Source organism: Ctenopharyngodon idella, chromosome 10 (genome assembly GCF_019924925.1).
Source record: "Ctenopharyngodon idella isolate HZGC_01 chromosome 10, HZGC01, whole genome shotgun sequence".
Lineage (NCBI taxonomy): Eukaryota > Metazoa > Chordata > Actinopteri > Cypriniformes > Xenocyprididae > Ctenopharyngodon > Ctenopharyngodon idella.
This window is the reverse complement of record NC_067229.1, coordinates 4,203,503-4,227,309: the sequence shown is the minus strand read 5'-3', so window position 1 is coordinate 4,227,309 and position 23,807 is coordinate 4,203,503. Positions and strand designations below refer to the sequence as shown.

The window sequence follows — 23,807 nt, the reverse complement described above, 5'->3', positions numbered from 1 at the left end:
ATTTAAATAAAAGTAATTGCACAAACTATGTAGGCTACTATTTCATTTTGTTTATTGTGAAACAACTTAAGTTTTGATTTCATGGAGACTTTAACTTGGGCACATTGCAAATTCAATAACATGCTTAGAGAAAAGCTTATTTAAATATCAAGATCCTTTTGGGGGGGGGGGCAAAATGAACAAAATGATGGCGTCAATGGGAAGACTAATTAAAAAGAATTGAAAAGACCTGAAAACATGATGACTGCGGGTTTTTTTGTTATTTCTCGTGATTATGATCAGCTCGGCTCAACTAATGGACGCCTTTGACTTTGTAGGCATTTTTTATTATTATTTACTTATCGGACTTTTGCCCTTTTAGGTAACGAAATCATAATACGAAAATGTAGTAAGAATGTATAACTGTCTGTAATGGACATACTGCGCAGGAATTGACGAATCTGCGGTCACTCGTTCACATCTGGAGTCACAACAAATCACACATCAGTTAAACAGTAACACCGGATAAAAAGACAACACACCCCGTTGTATGGTTAGGTGCTTTTTGTTTCAAAGACAGTTTTCGTTATTTTACTTACACACCTTTGTTTCTGCGTACACGGTGCATCTGGCACTACTTTCTCATCAAGTCTCTCTACCGTTATCCTTAATGGAGATAAACTAACTTTCCTCCGGGAAACACCAAAGGTGGTGGTAGGCAGAAAGTTAGGGACTGACAGTTACAGCTCACTTTTATTGTGTGGAAAAATAGATGTAATGAAAGTGAATCGAGACTCATTCTGTCTGAAGGTATTGTAACAGTACGGTGATTAAAATAACTTTTTTGGATGAACTTATTATTGAATATAATAGTAGTTTATTGTTATTGAGGAGCACATACAATACTTTTCTGAGAGCTAATATATTTTGATTTGTGCTAATTATAGGTATGCAAAATGGATGTACTGTACTATGTTAGTATTGACAATGAGGTGAAAACAGTAGTAGCCTATAATATAAAAATATGCTTTTAATGAACATGCTGGCCATCCACGTCTGTTCACTGACCGTCTGATGCTGCAAACTTCAGTCACACGAACTGACTGCAACAACTTCTTGCAACACAGTCATAAATGATCTTACCTTCTTTCGTGTTGTTGGTTTACACAATGCTGAATCAGTTTTGTCTTTCTCCTGGGTCTTGTCTGCATTAACAATTATATAACACATACATGTTAAAACAACAGTTTTCATTCTTATATTGAAATTTGTGCATTATAAAAAATAATTATTTTAACAAATGATGATCTCCTGACCTAATTTTTTATGTTTCCTGCAGATGCACCAGATTCCAACTGCAAATATAATCAACAAAAATCCAGCAGCAGCAGCAGCAGAGATCAACACTATCAGAGAGACTGAGTCTGGAGGAGGTGAAGGAGAGTAAAAGAGAGACAGTCATTAGTGTAAGTGAATGTGTACATAATCACATATATCAGCGCTGTCGTACCTGCACATGTGTGACAGAGTTGAGTGATGTCCAGATGTTGAGTCTGGTGGCTGATGGGATTGTTCAGCACACAGCTGTAGGTGTTTTTATCCTGATATTCCACCTCCAGAGGTAGAGAGAGACTGATGCTGAGATCAGACACACTGATGCTGGACAATAAACTGTTTCCTTTGTACCAGGAGAGAGTCACATGACTCACATTCACAGCTGAACACACCAATGAACAATTTGAAGATAATGATGAAGAAGAACATTGTGAAGAGTTACTGCTGATGACAGGAACAGGCAGACGAGCTGGAAAACATGAGATAATAAACAGAAATATTTTTAAATCTAAACAATCTTTTTTCCAGCTGAGTATGTTGAGTGAGTGACAGTCAGCAAGTGTTTCTATCATCTCAAACGACAGAATGTTTAAAAACAAGAATATTTAAAAGAATAAAACAAGAATATTTTTAAAAACAAAAACAAGAATATGTGATGTGCAGAACAAACAATCTTTACTCACCATATACAGAAACACTGAATGTCTTTGATGATTTTTTCGCTCCACTTATATCTAGTTGATAAACTCCAGCATGTTCAGTTGTGATGTTTGTGATGGTCAGAAATCCAGTTTGATCGTCCAGCTTCAGTCTGTCTCTGAATCTCCTATCAGGACCATCACTGTATGTGAAAAAATTTTGCTTCTGTTTCTTCATTTTAGCTATGAGAGAGTTTTCAGCTCCATATTTCCACAGTATGTCGTCGTCGTCACATATTTCAGTAACATCAGTGTGTAGAGTGACAGAATCTCCCTCCATCACTGACACTGAATCACCAAACACACCTGGAGAACAAACATATTTTACACAGACTGAGATTTCTGAAGGTTTACAAAACCTGAAATCATCTGTAGTTTGTAAATAAAGTTAATTGAAAACCATTCAGAACAGCAATCATGCATGTTATTAATGGTGTTTTAAAGTTATCTGCTATTTAGAGCACAATAAATGTATAATGCAACAAAGTCAATAACAAAATGAAAATTTGAATTCACCTGCATACTTTCAACACCTTGATATTCTTAAATATGGGAAGTTTAGATCAGGGGCGTTTCCTCCAAGGAGGCAAGGGAGGCAATGCCTCCTCAAAAATTTAGGATGAGAAAATAATCCATATTACAAAAATAAAGCAACGCAAATATTACAGAATGCAACAATAAAAAAGTGTACAAGTCACTCGTTTTTCTAAAGGAACACTGTCCAGCAGCGACACCCGCAGGTAAAGTTACAGCAGGAGTCCGCGTCTCTCCTGCCTCCTTCCCCATCATAGAAAATCAGTTACACCCCCTAAGCGTGCGGTGGGTTTTGTGGGGGGTAATAGAGAATGAATGGGAGAAAGTAACATGAGAGGAGGCAACGTCTCCATCGCACTATGATTGAATATGATCGGTTATGATTGGATATGATTGGTTTGTGTGATAAATCCCGCCTCTTGTTTACGTGCGCGTTCCGCGCGTCAGTCTGAATGAACAAAATGATGGCGTCAATGGAAAGACTAATTAAAAAGTCACGTCAAAATCAAACTTGAAAAGACCTGAAAACATGATGACTGCACGTGTTTTTAGTGAGCTTAGTGAAATTAAAGATAGATCTTCGTGTCTGTGACAGTGTTTACCGAGCATGAGTGATGATCCGAAATAAGTTGACTATTAAAAAGAACAGCTGAAAATCAATACACACATAAAATATATTGTTTAACCCTCTATGGTACAGTGTTGCCTCAAGGTAACATAGTCTATTTTAGTTTGTTTTTAATAAAATTAGACTTTTGAATGAACTTTTTAAAAATAAATAAATGAATGAGAATGTTTATTGATATTGTTATTGTCCAATTTTAAGCAGGAAAAAACACCACCAATAATATTTTCCTTATTGATATCATATTGCATACCATACAGGGTTAAATTGTTACTGCCTTTAGTTATTGTTTTGGAATAAATGTAAAAAAGCTTAAAACACTAACTTGATGAGATTGACTTGGTTTTAATAAATAAAATATTAATTACATTGAAAATGTAAAAATAAAAAATAGAATTGTATTTGGTTTCTTTTTTTCTTTTTTGATGTAAAGTAACGTTCATTTAACGAGGAAAAAAGTAATGGACATGAATTTACATTTGAGTTATAAAAATTAAAATAAATAAAAAACTGTGGTCATTGTTTGCCTCCTCATTTCAGAACACCACTGCACGCTACTGCTTTAGATTGGTAGATCTTTTTTACTAATGAATTTAAATGACTTTTGCTGGTGTTCAGGACTATCACATGAGCAAATGACAGCTGTCTCATAATTGTGCACACAATTGTGTGAATCTTCACTTGCCTCATGATTCATTTAGATTATGATTCTGATGGTAACGATTTGATTATGAAACGATTCTCTAAGTATCATGATGCATCTTTTCCTCCAATTATTATATTAATAATAATTACTATATTAATAATCACAGTATAGCTCTTTTTGTTAAATTATCTTTGTTAGTAAAAATAAGAACAAAGATGCAAATAACAAACAGTTTCACTGCATAGTGTATTCATTACAAATGAATTGATTATTTTTAAAGCTGCAAAAGTAGTTCAGTCAAGATTAGGGCTGTAACGATTCCTCGATTAAATTCGAATACTCGATTTAAAAAAAATCCTCGATTTCAATTTGCCCGTGTCGAGTAACTGGTAAAATACCGGAAGTGCCGCTTTCCACGGACGAGAATCCATGAAACGCATTATTAGACCGTTTTCTGAGGCTGCACGATATTAACCCCGTTTAAAAATCATAACAAAGCATAATGCTATTGTGACTTTACAAAGGCTGTGAATTAATTAAATAAATGTTTGTGCTGCAGGTTTAATATGCGCTGTAATTATTTACATACGTGTAGGTTATTGCAAACTCCATCTCTGCATATGCTGTGAGTTTGGATTGCTTTTAATGTTCATCTGGAAACGCAATGTGCGACATTTAATCAGATTTGTAAGGTAAGTCATCTATAAAAGTTAGCAAAAGCAGGAGAATACATTATACAATATGTTTCTACTGTGCTAACTGCTCGTCGCGATTTCAAAATATAAGTTTAAGCCCTCGTTTAAGTCTGCATGTTATTCTTCAAGAAATTACGGTGGTTGTAGCATTTCTGTCGAAAAGAAATGGCCAAATATTAAGGATTAATTGGACAGTTGAAATAAATGTTGTAAGCCAATATTAAACAAGGATTAGATCGCGTTTAGAGTGTAAAAACAATCGTCAGGCCACTGGCGCCCTCTGCAGGCATTTGTTATACATAAAGAACATTAGTTGTTCAGTTCAATACATTATGTATTTTGACAGTTTTGTTCAATAAAACACGTGATTACTCAAGGAATCGTTAGAATAATCGAACAATTACTCGATTACCAAAATAATCGTTAGCTACAGCCCTAGTCAAGAACAGCAAGTGATTCATTCTTTTATTGTTTGATTAACATTAATGACACATGGCAACAGGTTTGTTACAGTACATTAAGAGCCATACACATATGGGTTACCATACTTGGCCACACGTCACATCACTTTCACTTAGCTTAAAGGTCCACTGAAGTGCCCTGGAACGCGCAGCTTTATTCACTGTGTTGACGAAATTTCCAGTGAAACAGGAAGACAGGGTGGGATATATAGAAGCTCCTCCCCTTTTTCAAAATATCCAATAGCGTTTTTGCCTAGATCACAGCTTGGCCAAAGCCCTTGAGCTCGTAAAACCCCATTTTCCTCATAATCTCTTTACCTGTTTCTCCTCCAAATCTCCTCTACATTGCTTTAAAATATAGCATTGTAGAATTTAAATATATCCGGACATTTTGTGGTCTGTGCCGACTCGCGCGTATGATCTGCTCGGTGTCTCTGGACTGGCACGTGTCTCTGGACTTGCACTAACATGAAAACAGACTTCATTCGCGTCAATGGAAAGCATATTTACACTGTCTGAATCGTTCTCTATGTGCCACTCACCATATAGAAACTAGTAAATGTGTGAACAAATGACCGATTTCAGCCGCAGCTTCAGTGTCTGTTTATAGTGTAGGAGGGGGCGGGACTTTAGATTCTAGAGAGCATTTGATTGGACAGAAGATTTGATGAGAAGCTGAAGTCCGCAGTGATGTCATGAAAATCCGCGATCCATTTTAGCGGAAGTGACAGATGGTAAGTTTTGAATGCTTATTTCTCCTAAATGCAAATTTTGTCATTGTTTTGGAACACACCAGCTTATTCATAACCTTAAGGCTAACATAATCATACTAAAAGCTAAAAAACTTTAATTTTGATTTCACGGGGACTTTGAATGTGATTTACTAAGGTTTGCGCTAGTCAATTTACTGGTATTTGAGCCATTATCTGACACCCAAAATAGCATGTCTTAAACCAGACACTAATTTGCGCTGCATGCGTTGGTGATTATGGAAATGATCTGGCTGCATCTGTGTTCTTTAATGTGCTCATTTTCAGTAACTTTCCACTCCCATTAGTGGTTTTATGGGATTATACCAATGTCACGCTAATTTACCCTGTTTAGTAAATCTTAGATGATTTTCCCCAACTGTTCACTTAAGACATAACAGATTATGTTTGTGTGAATACATGCCAAGACACAATAAAGTGTGGTTATTGGTATCTGTTATTGGTATTTTAGGTTATTGGCATCTATAGTTCTTTGAAGAACCTTTAAGATCCACTTTTCATTGCACAAAAAGTTTTTTATAGTGCAAAAAGTTTCTTTGGAGAAAAAGAAAAAAAAACCTATTATAGAACCTAATATGAACCTATTAGTGTTCATATTAAAATGCTATGCTCACTAAGAATGTTTCTTTTTAAGAACTGGTCTTTGAAAGAGAAGCAGTTGAGAGGCATCTTTCTCTGTGTGTCAGTCAGCACGAGTGAGATCTTTTTCATGGCTTATTTCATTTAATAACTCTGTTTAAGATCAAGCAGGTCCCGCACTTTATTTTCACATTCATGCATGTTCTTTTCATAAAAGAAAAAACAAAACCGAAACTGAAACATCAGACGCACGTGCTTAGTTTCCGATAGACATGGGCCTACGCAACTTAATATATAATGAGAGTTCTTTATTTATCCTACATACTTAGTAATTACATTTTTTTAACAACCGATTCTTTTGTTTTTATGCATCAATGCAAAATTGTTCACATCATGCACGTCACAATGCATCTTTAAAACAATTACATTGCACTGCTCTAGTCTCTAGTCAAGCTCAAGCCACTAATACACTGTGACGAAAAACCTGGAAATTCACAGGACTTGTTAGCATCTTGTGGTGTGGAGGATGGATGGATTTCCAGGCCATGAAAAATCATGGAAATAAATAAAATTAAAAATTAAAAATAGTGTAATTTTTCTAATGAATTATAGAATAGTTTTGCTTAGATATACTTAGCTCTAAAATATGCACTCATTTTTTTCATAAATTGATATGTTCATCAAAAATTCAGTCGATTAAAAAAAAAAACCTGGATTAATCACACATTTTTTTCTGTAATTATTCACGATTAAAACATTGGAGTTTTTAATATATTTATATTGTAATAATTTCACACTTACTCTCCAAATGAATGTAGAAACAACTTAAAGACAGTATATTTTAAATATTTGTTCTTTTTATGAATGGAGGCCAGTATCACTGATACTAATACAGCTACTGATGTCTCTATGAAATTGATTTTTTTTTTAACATTAATTATAGACATTCAACATTACAGTAAAACAAAGCTATCAATTTCAACATTTGTTAGTCTTTAAAAAAACAACTTTTAATTTAAGTGAACTTAAAACAGTCTTCACATAAACCCATTATAATACATGTCATATTTACCTGTGGCCTTCCTTCTGTCTAACAGGTAGAAATATACAGAAATTGAATAAAGTTACTTCACTGCATAAATTATAAATTAAATATAGATTAATCCTAATTAAAGCTACAATTTTCTCCATTACCTTTGTTCTTTGATTAACATTAATGACAGACATCACAGCAACTGGTTTATTAGTTAACTCTTTAAGTTCATTTAAGACGTTATTTAACTCTTTTAAGACTGCTCTTATGAGGATACTTGACAAAACAGACATTTTGTCATAATTCTGTGTGTTGTTTGTTCAGGGATTGAAAGAGAACTCGATAATGACGCGTCTTTCTGCGCATATGAGTCGTGTGTGTCACAGACGCGTTCTCGTTTGTCTTGTGATGCTTGAATGGTTTTGTATTTTGTGTGAATAAGAGCGTGATCATATAATGTAACACTAGCCAAATTATGACAGAAAAAATGGATGCTGTTAAATATTTTAACATGATTAAACTGAAAAATTAGTTCATATTAAAATGCTCTGCGCGTAAATATTGACAGCACTAGTTTTTTATTTAGGGGAGGTTAAACTGCCCACTTTTCTTCAGAATCCTCAAGGTCCAAAACATCCTTTGATTTTACAACATCATCTGCATTTTTAAACCCATTCCAACATTGAATGCATGATTTTGGAAATGATCTTTTAACCTGAGGAAAACTATGATATACATCTGTCACAGAAGGAGCAAACAAGAAGGCAACATGATGCTTTGAGGGTCAGGGCGTGGAAACTTTTGCACAGGATGATCAGGGTAACTCATTCTTATATTGTCTTGAAACACGTAAGTGTCTTATGTACTCTAGCTTCTAAAGGGCAATGCTAAAAATAAGATCTTGAAACAAAATAAGTTTCCACCAATCTCCCTGTTCAAAAGTTTACCCCCTTTGGCTCTTACTGTTATGTGTTGCCTTGAGCATCAGTTAGGTTTAGGGGTAGGTTCAAGGTTAGTACTTAGACATTACCCAGATATAGTAATTACTATATTGAGTACATAATGTTAACATAGGGAACAGGACTGTAAAATAAAGTGCAGCCATGTGGCCTTGTGGTGCAGTAACAGTTCAATGTGTTTTTTTTTATTTATTTATTTTTTTTAGTTCAAAACACATTTGAGAATGTATTAAAAAATCATTTAAATGCATTTTATTTAAATCTAAAAATTATACTGAATTCTTCTGAATTTGCAAGAATTGCTTTTGAATTCCATCAATTCATTTGAAATCTATGAATCATAAATCAAATCAACTTTTATCATACCAAGTTAATGTGCTAAGTTTTCCCCAGACGATTTCCATTATTTTCTATGACTTTTACCATCTGTGAATGCTACTGATATTAAGCAAAAAACAAAACATATATTTACAACTTACCGATCAGATGCCACGAGCACAAACAGAACACAGCAATCATGTGAAACATTTTATTCAGTGTGAAACGTCTGAAAAATGGTAAAACTGTCTGACATCTCACAGCCATTCTGAGTCAAACTGAAACCTGCAGTGGTTCGTTTTTTTTTTCAGAGATGAAAAGTGTGTGTTCAGTGCACGTGTGTTTATTTTCTAGGTGAAGGGGCTTCTTCCTGTCCTGCTTTTAATGATTCTCACACTTACTGCCTTCACAAAACAGCCTTACAGTCAAATAAAAAACGCTGAATCAATAAAAAAACAGCCAAATCATTATCAGATGTTAATTATTATCAGAGACTCTTAAAAGGGTAGTTCACCCAATAATGAAAATTCTGTAATTAATTACTCACCCTCATGTCGTTCCACACCTGTAAGACCTTCGTTCATCTTCAGAACACAAATTAAGATATTTTTAATAAAATCTGATGGCTCAGTGAGGCCTGCATTGACAGCAAGTTAATTTACACTCTCAATGCCCAGAAAGACATATTTAAAACAGTTCATGTGACTACAGTGATTCAACCTTAATGTTATGAAGCGACGAGAATACTTTTTGTGCGCTAATAAACCAAAATAATGATTTTATTCAACAATTTCTAGTGATGGGCGATTTTGAAACACTGCTTCATTAAGCTTCGAAGTATCTTTTGTTTCGAATCAGTGGTTCGGAACGTGCATCAGTCTGCCAAAGTCACATGATTTCAGTAAACGAGGCTTCATTACGTCATAAGTGTTTCAAAATGTTTCAAAATTTCAATTGTTTACCACTGGGTTGACGAATTGTTGTACAAACAGGATGTAGTGGTTAGTCGGTGAGACATTAGATCTCGTGGCTGAAACAACAACACAAAGTATGGCAATGCTAATAATCTCAGGTACTGTTTATGTGCTTTATATAATGTTAATGTTTATATAATGTGAGTCTGAATATCGTGTGTTCCCAGCTTTGTAGCCGAACTGAAAGTCCGTTTGACTGAAAGCAACAATGGATAATTTGTGAAAATAAATAAATAAATATAAACAAGAACGTTCAAACTGTCAACTTCATGTGAACAAAAGAGTATATTCTATGACAAAGATTGTTTCAGTAACTCAGTATGTATTTTAAGGGGGACATATCTTGAAAATCTGACCTTTTTCCATGTTTAAGTGCTATAATCGGGTCGCATCTACCAACCCAGAGAACGTGAAAAATTATAACCCAGTAACTTTGTTTTGGCAATCCTTTCTCTGCCAGCATGTTAAAGGGGACCTATTATGCCCCCTTTTACAAGATGTAAAATAAGTCTCTGATGTCCCCAGAGTGTGTATGTGAAGTTTTAGCTCAAAATACCCCACAGATAATTTTTTATAGCATGTTAAAATTGCCACTTTTTGGGGGTCGTTTCAGTGTGTGCCCTTTAAGTGCAAATGAGCTGCTGCGCTGGGCCTAAGAAGGCGGAGCTTCAAGAGCTCATTCTCTGGTGCCAAGAGTCAGTCAGGATGCACTATAATGTCAGAAACTGCGAATACATGCTGCATGGAGATAGAACAGGTATAGTTTAGTTCAATTACGGTTATAACTTATATTGTCTTCTTGTTTTTATGCACTATATTAGTACAAGCCAGTTTACAGATGAGTTTTATAACGTTTATTGTACTTCACACAAAATATGGAGCGTCTGTTTTCACTCTAGAAAATCACTGTAAGAGCTTAATAAAACACAGTGCAAGTGTGCATTAAAATATTATCCATAAACTCTCTCTCTCCCTTGCATTATCATCAACATACACAGCGAAGTACACAGAAGCACTCGTTACAACTAACAGTAAACAAATATATATGGACCTTATGCCTTTTCGGGTGGTAAACTTTAAATCCGTAAATCAACTCCGATGAACTGTAATAAAGTGCTCTCCTTTATTACTGTTACATGTGCCCTGGGTCTGTGTTCTGTTTTATCATATGAACTCCATTTCCCACAATTCCCCATCTAGGAACCAATCATGCACTCACACCTGTTTCCCATCAGTGACCCTTTATAAGCTACACTCACACACACACACACACAGACACAGACAGACACAGACAGACAGACAGACAGCTGAGTATTGTTTCTGCCTTGTCGAATGTTTCTGCCCTGTCGAGTGTCTAGCCTTTGTTTGCATTCTGTTTGTTCCTTGTCCTTGCCTGTTTTTGAGCCTGGACTGTTTCCTTATTTGATTATCGTTTGCTGCCTAGCCTTGCCTGTGTTTTTGACCCTGGACTGTTTCCTTGTTTGACGATCGCTTGCTGCCTGCCTTGACCTTTGCCTGTTTCTGGATTACTCTTTTGCCTTGCCTTCCTGTATCTGTTTGCTGGTGTTTGACCCACTGCCTGTACGACTACGCTCTTCTTGTTTATTAAAGCCTGCATGTGGATCTCCAACTCTGTTGTCCCGCTCCCCTCTGTTACAATTACTGCCGTATCCAGTATCACTGGAGGCTGTAAGCTGGATAACGAACAGTTTGTACTAATCTATCCTTTTGTATTGTATTTTCCCTTTGTATTGACATTCATTCACAAAGCAATCCGGTGTGAAATGATTCGCGCAGACATAAATGAATTCCGGTACAGTTGAGGGAGCATTTTCTTCGAAAACAAAATGAATCTACCTCATCTTCAGCGGCTCAGATTTCAGGAGTAAATTGAGAGAGCTATGTGGATTAATCCATCCAGCTACAGAACACCTAAAACGCTTGGGAGACATTCTCGTCAGTGCAGCAATGGCAGACTGTGTACAACTCGCTGTGAACTCGCTCAGGGCGGTTCTATGTTAAAACAGCAGTGTCTGTCAACATTCGTGGGCGGGGCCTGTGGCTAATGTGACGTCACATTGCCAGGAACCTGCAAACAGCTTGTTCAGAGACACTGCTTATGATTTATGGGGATTAAAAAAAAGGAGTGGTTGGATTTTTATCATTATAGGGTGGTTGTGTACACACACTGCCAACACACATTTATAGCCAAACACCATGCAAAAGTGAATTTTGCATAATAGGTCCCCTTTAAATAATACAAGCCGCTCAGATTTCACTCCCCTTGTGTTGTAGGAAGGGGAACTTATTATAATATTACCGCCCCAGAACACTATTTAGAGTCTCGTTAGCTTGGATAGCCTGCAAGTTGACCCTGGCAAGCTTGATTGCTAAAAAAGGAGCGTTTCTGTCCAAGCAATATTTTGGAAAAAAATATTAGGCCATTCTCAGCATTTCATAGCAATCAATAACGTTAGCCTGCTGTGTATGGCTCTGTTTGGCAAACAGGTACACTGTGTATAGTGGGTGTCCATATGGGTTTTACACAAAAGATTAACATGACGGCACATGAACTACATTAACTCCACAGCAACTACATGAATTTAGAATTGAGAAACATCCAGTTGCCTTCTAAAAGTCGTAACTTCTTCCTGAGTCTCTCCATCAGTGTCTGACTCCGGTTTGAACAATGTAAGGCTGAACACCGTTACTGACAATCCTCATTTTGGCTGCGTGAGATTCTCCAGCTTTGTTGTTGTTGAGCAACTGAAGCATGATCTGTTAAAGCTCCGCCCTCTTCTGGAAAGGGGGCCGGGAGCAGCAGCTTATTTGCATTTAAAGGGACACGCACAAAAACGACGTGTTTTTGCTCACACCCAAATAGGGGGAAAAATTGACAAGCTATAATATATGATCTGTGAGGTATTTTGAGTTGAAACTTCACAGACACATTCTGGGGACACCAGAGATTTATATTACATCTTGTGAAAAGGGGCATAATAGATCTCCTTTAATCATGGTTACATGGTGTAATATTAATGAAATTATGGACTTAGCCATTTGTTGCCAGTGTGGGGCTTGCAGAAAGAGCCCACTCACACGCTCTTCTGATTGTCTGTGGTTTTTTAGTGATTTTGTCGCGTCTCGTAGTCGTGTCAAACTGCTTGTTGCTAGACTCTTATCACATCGTGCTCCCATTGAAAATAACTGGAAAAATACTAACCTTGGGGGAAAAATTATTTTGTGGACACACAGCCTAAGCAGTAAATGACAATGAAATATAAATGAAAGAGACAATGTCGGTCAGTTGGCTCTCTGTTGTGTTTTAATAAAACAATGCATTCAAATCCATTAAGACATTTTAGGCCTGTGATGTTGGGACAAGGATATGTGTCTGTCGTGCTGTTTTTTTTTTTTTTTTTTTTTTTGCAGCAGTTCAGCCAGTTCAACATGTCGAATCAGTGTCTGAGCATGAGTAAGAAAGAGAATGCTGATTGGCTGTTCTGTTGATTAAACAAGTCAGCGCACAAGAAAAGTGAAAGTAATGAAAGTGACCGAATAAGTCAAGACAGAAGGCTGTTCTAATTTTACGTCATCTTACCTTGGCTTATGATAGCAAGAAGTACAGGTACACCTTTACAGTGATAGATTTCAGGTTCAGGTGGGGGTTAGTTCACCCAAAAATGAAATTTCTGTCATTACTCACCCTCATGTCGTTCCACACCCTGTAAGACCTTTGTTTATCTTCAGAACACAAATTAAGATATTTTGAGGAAATCCTAGAGGTTTTTGATCCCCAAGGGAAAGCAACGTAATACCACTTTCAAGGTCCAGAAAAGTACTAAAGACATTGTTAAAATAGTCCATGTGATTACAGTGGTTCAACCTTAATGTTATGAACTGACGAGAATGCTTTTTGTGCGCAAAAACAAAACAAAAATAATGACTTTATTCAACAATTTCTTCTCTTCCCTGTCAATCTCCTACACAGATGCTTGGTGTAAACTCTTACATAACTTTCCACACATCATCTGGCTGTGATTTCTTCTTCTGAATCAATAGTGTCACTGTTCACTGAAGTACTCTCTCTGTTTTAGATCCAATCTTTCTGTTCTTTCTCTTTCCTGCTTCAGTTAGCATCTCAGATACTGGTGATTCAACAGGTAAGTCATTAACAAGGTGTAGCCTGCATTTATTTCTGTGCAGAAAAGCAATTCTCAATGCATCTTTTCTGGACTGACTGTCATTTTAATCGACTTGAAGTATGAAGTTTTGCTAACGCCTTTTTCACATTGCACCTGCCTCAGCTTAAAACTTGCAAACACTGCATGAGCGGACCGCTCTCATTGTTTTGATGATGCCTGAGAGAGTCAGTGTTTACACTTCTAGTGGAGATCAATGACCCATGAATGACAGTCAGTGAACAATAAACTGGGTTAGGAGAATGTATTTTAATGTTAAAAATCTGTTTCCGGTATTGATAGTCCAGACTAAAGCTTCTGAATTTAGCCTGTAATACAGATACTGGTAATGTTACATTTTTACTATGACTTACTATCCTGAGTTTCTCTGGTCCAACTTTTCTTATGTTTTTGACAACACAATGATTCCGACTGACTCATCAAAATATCACTTGACTACCAGTATCTGCTGTTATGGTCATCACTATGGCTTCTGTTCCCTTATGTGCCTTTTTCAGTTGACAGGTGACATTTGTTTTGTGTTCTCTCTTTGTGTTTACAGGCTAGAGTCAAGCAGCAGGATAAATGTGTGTGATTGTCATGTGACCTTGAGGCCTGTCCAACACCAGGAGTTTTTATGTATCCATTAGTTATTTGTTCTTTTGAGCGTTTTCCCATTTTAATGTTTAGTTAATTTATGTACATTTGTAATAAATATCTACTTTTGGGTTAATTTAATTTGCGTGTGGCCTCCCTGTTTGTGTTTCACTGCCCTGAGCCAAGTGGTTTGTAATGGTACTCATATCTGACTTTATTCCTCTCCAAGTGAAGTGAGTTCAAGGGGTAAGGAGTAGTTGTAATGCTTTTCATTGGAGTCGTCTCATGAGATACATGCTTTTTTTTATTTTTATCTTTGGGTAACAGGACCTACTGACCAACAACAACCTCTTTCTGTCACAGGGACCTGCAACATTTTTATTGAATTTATATATATATATATATATATATATATATATAATATTTATTTATTTATTTATTTTTGTAATTTGATTTATTGATATGGTTTTATATGGTATATGTATTTTGATTTTGGTTTTTTTTTTTTTATATATGGTATATGTTGTATTTTTTATCTTTATATAGTTTTAATTTTGTAATTATAATTGATTAATTGTGAGGAGTGATATTGCTATAACCATGATTTTAATAATGAAAGATGTTTTTTTGCAGTCAGAGTTTGTAGTGGCAACATCCAAAAGCAGGTGCTGTGAGACAAAAGAAGACACATACCTGCATCCCAATGTACATACTATCCACCCTATATCTGCTCTAATTAGTATTGAATATTACTAATGTTTAAGATGGATAGTATGCACACTGAGACGTAGGCTGTCTTTTTTCCCCCCTCTGGACTCATTTCATGGTTTTTCCTTTTCTTTTTCACCTGAGCTTTCATTGCAAAAAAAAAAAAAAAAAATAAGTAGACTTTCAGTTCATTTAATTAAGTATACTTAAGTAAAGGTGAAGTATATTAAGTATACCCTCTAAAAAAAAACAAAAAACGCTGAGTTGTTGGTCAAATGTGGACAATTGTTTTTTTGTTTTTTTTTTAAAATTAAGATTTTAACCCATTTGTCCATATTTTACCCAAATTTAGGTTGAAACAACCCATCATTTTTTAGAGTATACATTATGTAGTAAGTATACTAATATCATTGTATTAGTAGTATACTTGTAAATGTACTATTTCAATACTACTCAGGACTAAATTTGCACACTTTTTAGTGTATAAAATTACACTTTTAAGTATAACAGTAGTAAACTTTGAGTACACCGTTGACAGATACATTTTTCATTTGTACTACAACTATACATCAAGTGAAATTATGACAGTTTACTAAATACTTGTTTTAAACTGCAAGTATACTTGTAAGTTTTCTTTGCTCTAAGTATACCATGTTTTATTTAGGTATTTTTATGCTATATAGCCTACTTAAAAAAGTAAATGTAAACACTATAAATTCACATACTCATAATTAGGAACATATCTGTTCCCTGTCATTAAGTCAAGTTTACTTAAAGGGTTAGTTTACCCCAAAATGAAAATTCTGTCATCATTTACTCACCCTCAAGTTGTTCCAAACCTGTATTTCTTTGTTCTGCTGAACACAAAGGAAGATATTTTGAAGAAAGTTTGTAAACAAGCAGATTTGGGATCCCAGTATACTATAAAAATGGTGGCCCAGAATGCTTCTATTTCCCATATTGTTCAAATAAATTATTATTTTAAATTAAGTGTGAGTAAATTCCATCCACCTATTTTTATGCGCATTTTGGGATATTGCATAAAAATGCAGGATGGAATGCTGAGATTCGCAAAAAAAAAAAAAAAATCTAAAAATGCGCGTAAAAACTAATGCGCTGAAATGAGTACGATACATTTTTTTATGCAATACGAAAGATGGAAACACTTACCAAATAAATTCCTTGATGCGCATTAAAAAGGACACGTGACTTTGCGATGGGACGGCATACCTGGACTAACCAGCGGACAGATCTCGTTGCACAGCATCTGAAATGACGCTTCTCTTTTATTTCCTCGCTGTGATATTGCTTTTAATCGACAATGGTAAGAAGTTATTATCTTTCTACAGGCGTTGTCGTTCTATGTGACCGTATCAGGCGTTGTATGGTATAGGATTATTATAGGGTTAGTGTGACAACAGCGCATATCACGATCACAATACACTGGTAACCATAAACCCAAACGAAAGCAGATGAAACGCAGTTTCACAGTAGCTCCAGCACTATTGTATATTTTTGTTTGACTTCTGTTTCTTCTTCAGGTGCATCTGGTGTGGATACAGACAGAGTGTCGGTGAAGGAGGGAGATTCAGTCACTTTTCACACTGGTGTTCAAACAAACCAACAAGAAGTTATTAAATGGTATTTTAATGACATTCGCATAGCTGAAATCACTGGAGATCTCAGTTATGGTTGTACAGATGTTCGGTGTAATGAAGGTACTGAGAGATTCAGAGACAGACTGAAGCTGGATCATCAGACTGGATCTCTGACCATCACAAACACCAGAAACACAGACTCTGGAGTTTATGAACTGAGGAGCATCAGCAGCAGTGACAGCACTGACAAGACCTTCAATGTTACTGTCACTGGTGAGTCGTTAATGAATGTTTAAATCCAGTTTATATGTTTAAAGTACGTGTTTCTTGACTTTTTTTAGAGTGATATTTAGAGTTATTGTCTTTACTTGTACATTAATTCACATAGGCTACAGTATACAGATAATCTTTACAAACTCTTCCAAGTTCAGTTTGTAACCAAGGGTCTTTGACTGGGGGGTCCGCCAATTAATGTTTGATCACAAATAATTTTGTGTTTCTTGATCTCTTGAAGGCAGTGGCCAATCATAGGTTTTTAAGTTAGGATCCAGTCACCTCAAAACGCCTGAGTTTTTGTTCAGTGCTGCTGACTTCTGCTCGCTCCTCTTGTTATGACAAAGACACAATGAGGTTCATTATGCAGTGTAGACACTGGAACTTTTTTAAGAATGTGAACTGAGATGAATTACGGCTTTTTAGTGATTGTAAAGACAACAGCTTGATTTCAAGGCTATATATAATCCATTAAGTAAAAGTTTTGTTGTTCATGCTGCTAAGGCTGGCCACACACTTGAATATTTTAAGCTGATTTTGGGCCGATTTGCAATCCCCAACGATCTGGGGGGTGTGGCCTGATTCGAGGCTTCTCACAACTCACACAAATTCTCACACAAATCCTCAATTGTGTGGTGTCATTACAATTATTTTACTGCTCCCGATCGTGTCGTTGTCCGCACAATCCCAAATCGTAAATATCAAACATGTTTGCTATTTGCGACTCTTGATCAGGCTGCCTCTGACGTGATACCCGTGATAACCAATGAGAGTGAGCAAGTGTCACCTACCGAATGTTGCTTCTGTAGCTGAAACTTGCCAGCCACGAACATGCCACGAAAGAAGATCACCTATATTCCTTTTTTCTCTTTTGTTTTTCATCCCGTAAAGCAAAACTCACGACAGGAGAACCAGCTGACAACACTGAATGTCTTCCATTTGTTTTTCTTCTCAAGTCAGGTTTTATCTCACGAGTCTCATTGTGAAAATGTTACTACAATCGGTAGGTGTGTGGTTTCACGGGCAGGTTGAATGGTCTAGTGTGTGCATTCAGAGGATTATGATGCTAAAAATTGGTTGAAACTGCCCTTATGTCTGTGGCCTCCCACAGTTTTAAAATCATTTAAGATTTGAAAATCGTCAAGTGTGTCTCAGGCCTATAAGAGGCCTGATGTCCAATTACACGCTGCAAAGTTTCAGAAGTGACGTCGACATATAAAGGCAGGATTCATTCTTGAAATTGTTATTGAGATAACTGGCAAGAGGTCAAAAAATATATGCATGACGTAACTGCAGTCTAATAGATAAATAGTCATATCAGTATATTTTTGAAATTCCACTCCAGTTATTTGTAACAGTAATGACTTAAATGTTGACTTAAATAATCTTAAATGTCATTGAGCCGTTGCTTACACATTACATCTAGAGAACCCGCACTAATTTCAGATTCTCACAGTGAAATTAAAAAGTGAAGTTTTAATAAAATAAATTTAAAGTTCAGGTAAATGTTTAATTGTCTATCTGACTAGGAAAATTAAAAAAAAATATATCACTCTGCAAATCTATTAAATAATTTACAATGTGAACAACAAATAAATTGTGATTTTCATCACAACGTATGTTTGTTATGATGCGTAAATCTCAATTTTAAAAAAGAAAAGTATTATACAGACAATAATACATGTGCACGATCAATAACATGCTGAAAAATGTTGAAGACCCCTGTTGTTCTGTTCATCTTGCAGTTTTGTCGTCTGCCGCTTTAAATGCTTGAACTCTTTAAAGCAGGATGGTTTCTGATTGGCTGTGAATCCAGCGATATCGTTAACGATGTCGGCTCTTCTCTTATACATATTTAGAGTGATTTTAGGTATATCTTTATAGTTATCATCCTTAGTGTGAACGGCTGTTAGTTTTAACAGTTAATTTTATTCATCAGAAGATGCACTTGAACTCAGAGTGCCTGATCATGAGATCTCTGATCAGCTTCTATTATTGTCTGTCTAAATGAGGATTGAATGTAAAGTAAGTATGTAAATTGTTTATAAGCACAAATCATTCATAACTGTTTCTTTTCAGATCAAAAGTCAAGAAAATGTTTTCATCTTCACAGTTCTTTGTTTTTGTGTAGTTTATTATTTTCATCACACAGATCCTCCAGCAGCTGTTGGTTTGTGTTTCAGGTGTTTCTGCTGCTGAACGGGATGAAATGAAATCCATATCAGTGAAGGAGGGAGAATCTGTCACTTTGGATCCTGATGATGCAAAAACAACAAGCGATGTGATTTCATGGTTTTTTTTAGCTAAAATCACAGAAGATCCAAATAAAATCTGTTCAGATGTTCAGTGTAATCAAAGTAATGAGAGATTCAGAGACAGACTGACGGTAAATCAAAATGGATCTCTGACCATGATGAACAGCAGAATCACAGACTCTGGACTTTATAAACTACAGATCAACAGCAGCAGGAACAGCTTCAGCATCAGCAGAATGAAGATCTTCAGTGTTTCTGTCATTGGTGAGTATCATTTAGTCATTCAATGCATTTTTGTTTGAGGAATTTTAAGTCAACCCAAGTGATTGGTTGTGGACTGTTTAAAAAAGCGAGCTTTGACTCAGTCACATTTTAACTGATGTTATTAACATGAAAAATGCATAATATCAGTTTTCGCTGATCTGATCGTGCTGATGCAGGTTTAGCTGCTGTTCCTAAAAACCCACTAGATGTGTCAGTTCAACTGATGATCAAAGTATAAATGTGTAATTATCAGTCAAAGATATTGTGAAGTACTGGATGTATCATCATTCACTCTCCAGTAATAATGACTGTCTGTCTTCAGCTGTTCCAGGTTCAGATCTGTCTCCAGATGGTGTAGCAGTAATAAATGCTGCTGTTATTTCTGTTCTGCTGGTTGTAGCTGTAACTGTTACTGTGGTTTACTGTCGCCACAGGATCCATACAGCAGTACCACAGAATGTAAGTATTACATTCAGCTGATTTAACTTGATATAGGAGATTTACTGTGCATAAAAACTTTTAAAAGAACAGTGGTATGAATACATTTTCGTATTACTATATACTTACCATTCTTGGTGTATAACATACATTTAAACTGTGAATAGTCTTTTTTTGTCTTTTATTTTTAACACTACAGAGGCAGATATTCACCAATGAGGCAGAATCAAAACAATCAAAAACACAAATAACTCCTTAATAAACATGCACATATTTTTTTTCAGAAAGCAGTTGTCTTAATAGAAAACACCAGTACAACAGTAATTATTTTAGATGTGATACTGAAATCACAATACTTGAAGTTTATATCTGTAGCACAAAAGATGACAGTTTGATGCAGTTTAAGACACTGTTAAATATTTAGGGAAAGAAAACCTCTGTACAAACAACAGGAAAAAGACAATTCCAACTGAAACTATAACTGAAATGTCAATATTCCTCCTCATACCTTTACCTTTTGTCAAACTATTTTCTTACAGGAGAAAAAAGATAACTCGCTTGATCTGAAAGACATTCCTTTGAAAGAAGAGGACATATCCTTGAATCAGACTGAGGCCAACAAAACAATATAACATTTTGATAACATAACTGAAAGGAAAACTGAAGAGTATTAGGAAATGGTGGAGAGAAGAGGATCAGCTGAAAGTCTCTTCAGAGAAATTGTCACAATTCTAAGATTTCAGTGATCAGCACCAATACCAATCAAATTACACCTATTACAAACCAATTTACATATGAAATCAGAAACTGATTCAAATGATAAATAAAAATATTTAGGGCCAGATTTACTAACAGCTTGTACCAGTTCGAACCCTCATTTGATGTTAAAAAAATACTTCCAGGATTTACTAAAGACACAAAGTAAAAAAGAAATAAATTGTGCTGAAAAAGCGTGGACACAGTTATTTTTGCGACTGACCTTATTGCATATGCATTTGTAGGAGTTTCCCTTTCAGATGCTAAATTTATGGGAGAGTATTTAAATGAATCACGCAACACGATTTATTAAGGTTTGTGCTCGTCAGTTTACTGGTATTTGTGCCATTATTTAACGCCCAAAAAAAGCATGTCTTAAAGGAACACTCCACTTTTTTTGAAAATAGGCTCATTTTCCAACTCCCCTAGAGTTAAACAGTTGAGTTTTACCGTTTTCGAATCCATTCAACCGACCTCCGGGTCTGGCGGTAGACGATGTAACTACAGAAGAGTCACGTTTTAAATAGGAAAAATATTGAAACTCTTTGGTCATTTTTAAGTGAGATGCTAACGGTCTAATCAGATTCAATGAACTATGCTAAGCTATGCTAAAAGTGGTACCGCCAGACCCGGAGATCAGCTGAATGGATTCGAAAACGGTAAAACTCAACTGTTTAACTTTATGGGAGTTGGAAAATGAGCAAAAAAAGTGGAGTGTTCCTTTAAAGCAGAAGCTAATTTGTGCTGCTCTCGGTAGATTGTGTTGGTCATTATGAAAATGATCCGGCTGCTTTTTTCCCCCTTCGTGCATTGTCTGTAAATCACCCACAGAACTTTACACTCCCATCCACAGCGCTTTTATGGGATTACACCGCTCTCATGGTCATTTTCCCTGTTGGTCCTTAGTCTTAAACAGTATATGAGCACTAAAGTAAGAAACAAAACAACATGTTACCAGCAGTAGATCAGCGAGTGCTTGATGTCTTTGAGTGTGTAGAGGTTTATTAAAGCTGCTGATCCAGACTCCTCTTATAACTGATAGAACTGACTGCTTTTCCACAATTACCTCAACAAAACGGGCATCATGACCAAGACTTTACTCCTCAACACAAGGACAGTCTGCTCTACTGATACTGTAGGTATTTTTACTGGTATTGTTGCTGTTATCAATATGTTTCTAATGTTTATAGTTTAAACACTAACCCTTAGTCATCAACCTTCATCAGAAAACACTTTCCACCAGCCATTCTGGAACCAAAAGCAGCCTTAATAAAACACTTTGCTGAGTGTATTTTTTATGCATGTAACTGGACGCATATGTGATACAGGCTGTGTTACTCTGGCGTCAAACTTGAAAAATAATTGATAAAGGAATGTTACAGCAAATTTAATTAAATTTTATTAAGTCTTCATACATTTGTTAAATATATCTTTATATTCAAAGATGAAATGTGCAAAAATGAGTCACAGTGAAATCGAAACGTTCTGTTTTCTTTCCTGAAGTTGTGAGGGAATCATCTTTGTGTTGGTTGAATATTATCACTGTTTGATGGAGACGATTGCCTTCACTTAAATACTCTGCTCAGCCATTCTAGCCTTCGGCTTGTTCCTTGTTCCAATCTTTGGATCTGTATTTCATCTGGTGCTCATTGTAAATATGTAAATGGCCTTAATAGAGATGTGTCATGGAAGTTTATTTATGTCAGGTAAAAGTTAGTTATTTCAGTGTCAGTGCTAAAAGCCTGTAGTAAAGATTTTTTACCAAAAAACAATAAGTGGACATGAATGTAATACTTTTCCTAACGTACAACAAATGTTGTTTCTTTTTTAGAGTTTTTTTTTTTTTTATACATTTTTCTTTTCTGTATTCCAAAGCTTTACATCAGCTGAGAGAAAAAGTGCCTTGAACTAAAACCCACATCAACACCATCTGCCTTTCAGAAAAACAAGGAAATGAACTTGAGAAATCTTTGCATGTTTATATGATAAATATTATTTTAAAAAATAACGGCTGGAATCTCTGTCCCTCTAAAATATTTTGTGTGTGTCAGAAATAATTAAGCTAATATTGAATCACTAATATTGAACATAAATGGTTCCAACACTGATGCACTACTTTCATTAGCAACTATATTATGGTTTTATGTCCTTTGACATGTTATGTGATGATCGTTGGGCAGCTGTGTTTGTTTATGCTGTCTGTGCGGTCTCCATCTCTATTGTTTTATGCTGCTCTGACAGGTGCTGATTACATACACCTGCATGCCATTGTTATCAACTAGCACTTCATCCATTTACTCCTGCAGGAAACCCAGCAATATAAGCAGCGAAAAAAGCATGACAAGCAGAGACCTGCTGTAATTACTGGACATGGATGCTTGCCTTTTACTAATGTTTCTATAAGCATTTGAAATATTGTATCAGTCTAAATAAGAAGGTGCTATTGTGTGGTAAAAAAAAAAAAATCACTTTCCATCTGAGTGAAAAATTTAAATGCTTAAATTTGAACCCACATAAAACACTTTCATGTGACAAGTGCTATTAAATCAGATTTGATTCTCTCATTACGGTTCAAATGTATTTATTTACCACTAAATAACTGCCCTACTGGAAAAACAAACTCATGCTGGTAGCTGCTCCATGCTGGTCATTAGCTGGTCCACCAGCACCACCAGCTTGACTAGGTCTCCACCAGCTAAGGCCAAGCTGGTCCACCAGCACCAAAAGCTTGGACCAGATAATGACCAGCTCGACCAGGCCTCCATCAAGGTGTACTGTGTCCCGCAATGGATATCTACCATATTCAGACAAATTTTATTACTGAAGATAAGTATGTCAAATTTAATAATAATTACACTTAATAATTGGTTATAACGAAACTAAGGACATTTTGGTTTATGTTCCCTGAATGAATGCATGTACACAAGCTAAAAAAATAATATTGAAATTTTAAATAAACTATGATGCTCATATCAAATTATTAAGAAGATATTTGTGGTAAAATCTCCCTTTATTTTTTTCCTAGGTTGCTTTAAAACATTTGGAGGAAGAGCTGAAGGCCATAATCGAGTCATTTGTTTGATTTTAAATAAGCTTTTTTTAGTAAAAATTAATTTAATATCCTCTGTATC

At 35.7% G+C, this 23,807-nt stretch overlaps 2 protein-coding genes across 3 annotated transcripts in view; one reads left to right on the top strand and one right to left on the bottom strand.

Annotated features, from left to right (window-relative positions):
• LOC127519777 (carcinoembryonic antigen-related cell adhesion molecule 1-like) overlaps positions 1-23,240 on the top strand; it is a 220,092-nt gene extending 196,852 nt beyond the window's left edge. The window contains exons 1-5 of one of the 2 annotated variants that reach the window (XM_051907340.1): positions 15,867-16,416; positions 16,634-16,963; positions 19,147-19,482; positions 19,805-19,941; positions 20,460-23,240. In XM_051907340.1, the coding sequence (XP_051763300.1) occupies positions 16,365-16,416; positions 16,634-16,963; positions 19,147-19,482; positions 19,805-19,941; positions 20,460-20,552 (948 nt within the window). In that variant the 5' untranslated portion in view covers positions 15,867-16,364 and the 3' untranslated portion in view covers positions 20,553-23,240. Of the gene's footprint in view, positions 1-15,866; positions 16,417-16,633; positions 16,964-19,146; positions 19,483-19,804; positions 19,942-20,459 lie in introns of those variants that run through there. The other variant, XM_051907341.1, reaches the window with a different exon arrangement.
• LOC127519828 (SLAM family member 9-like) overlaps positions 1-23,807 on the bottom strand; it is a 125,983-nt gene that overhangs the window by 91,930 nt on the left and 10,246 nt on the right. The window lies entirely within an intron of this gene.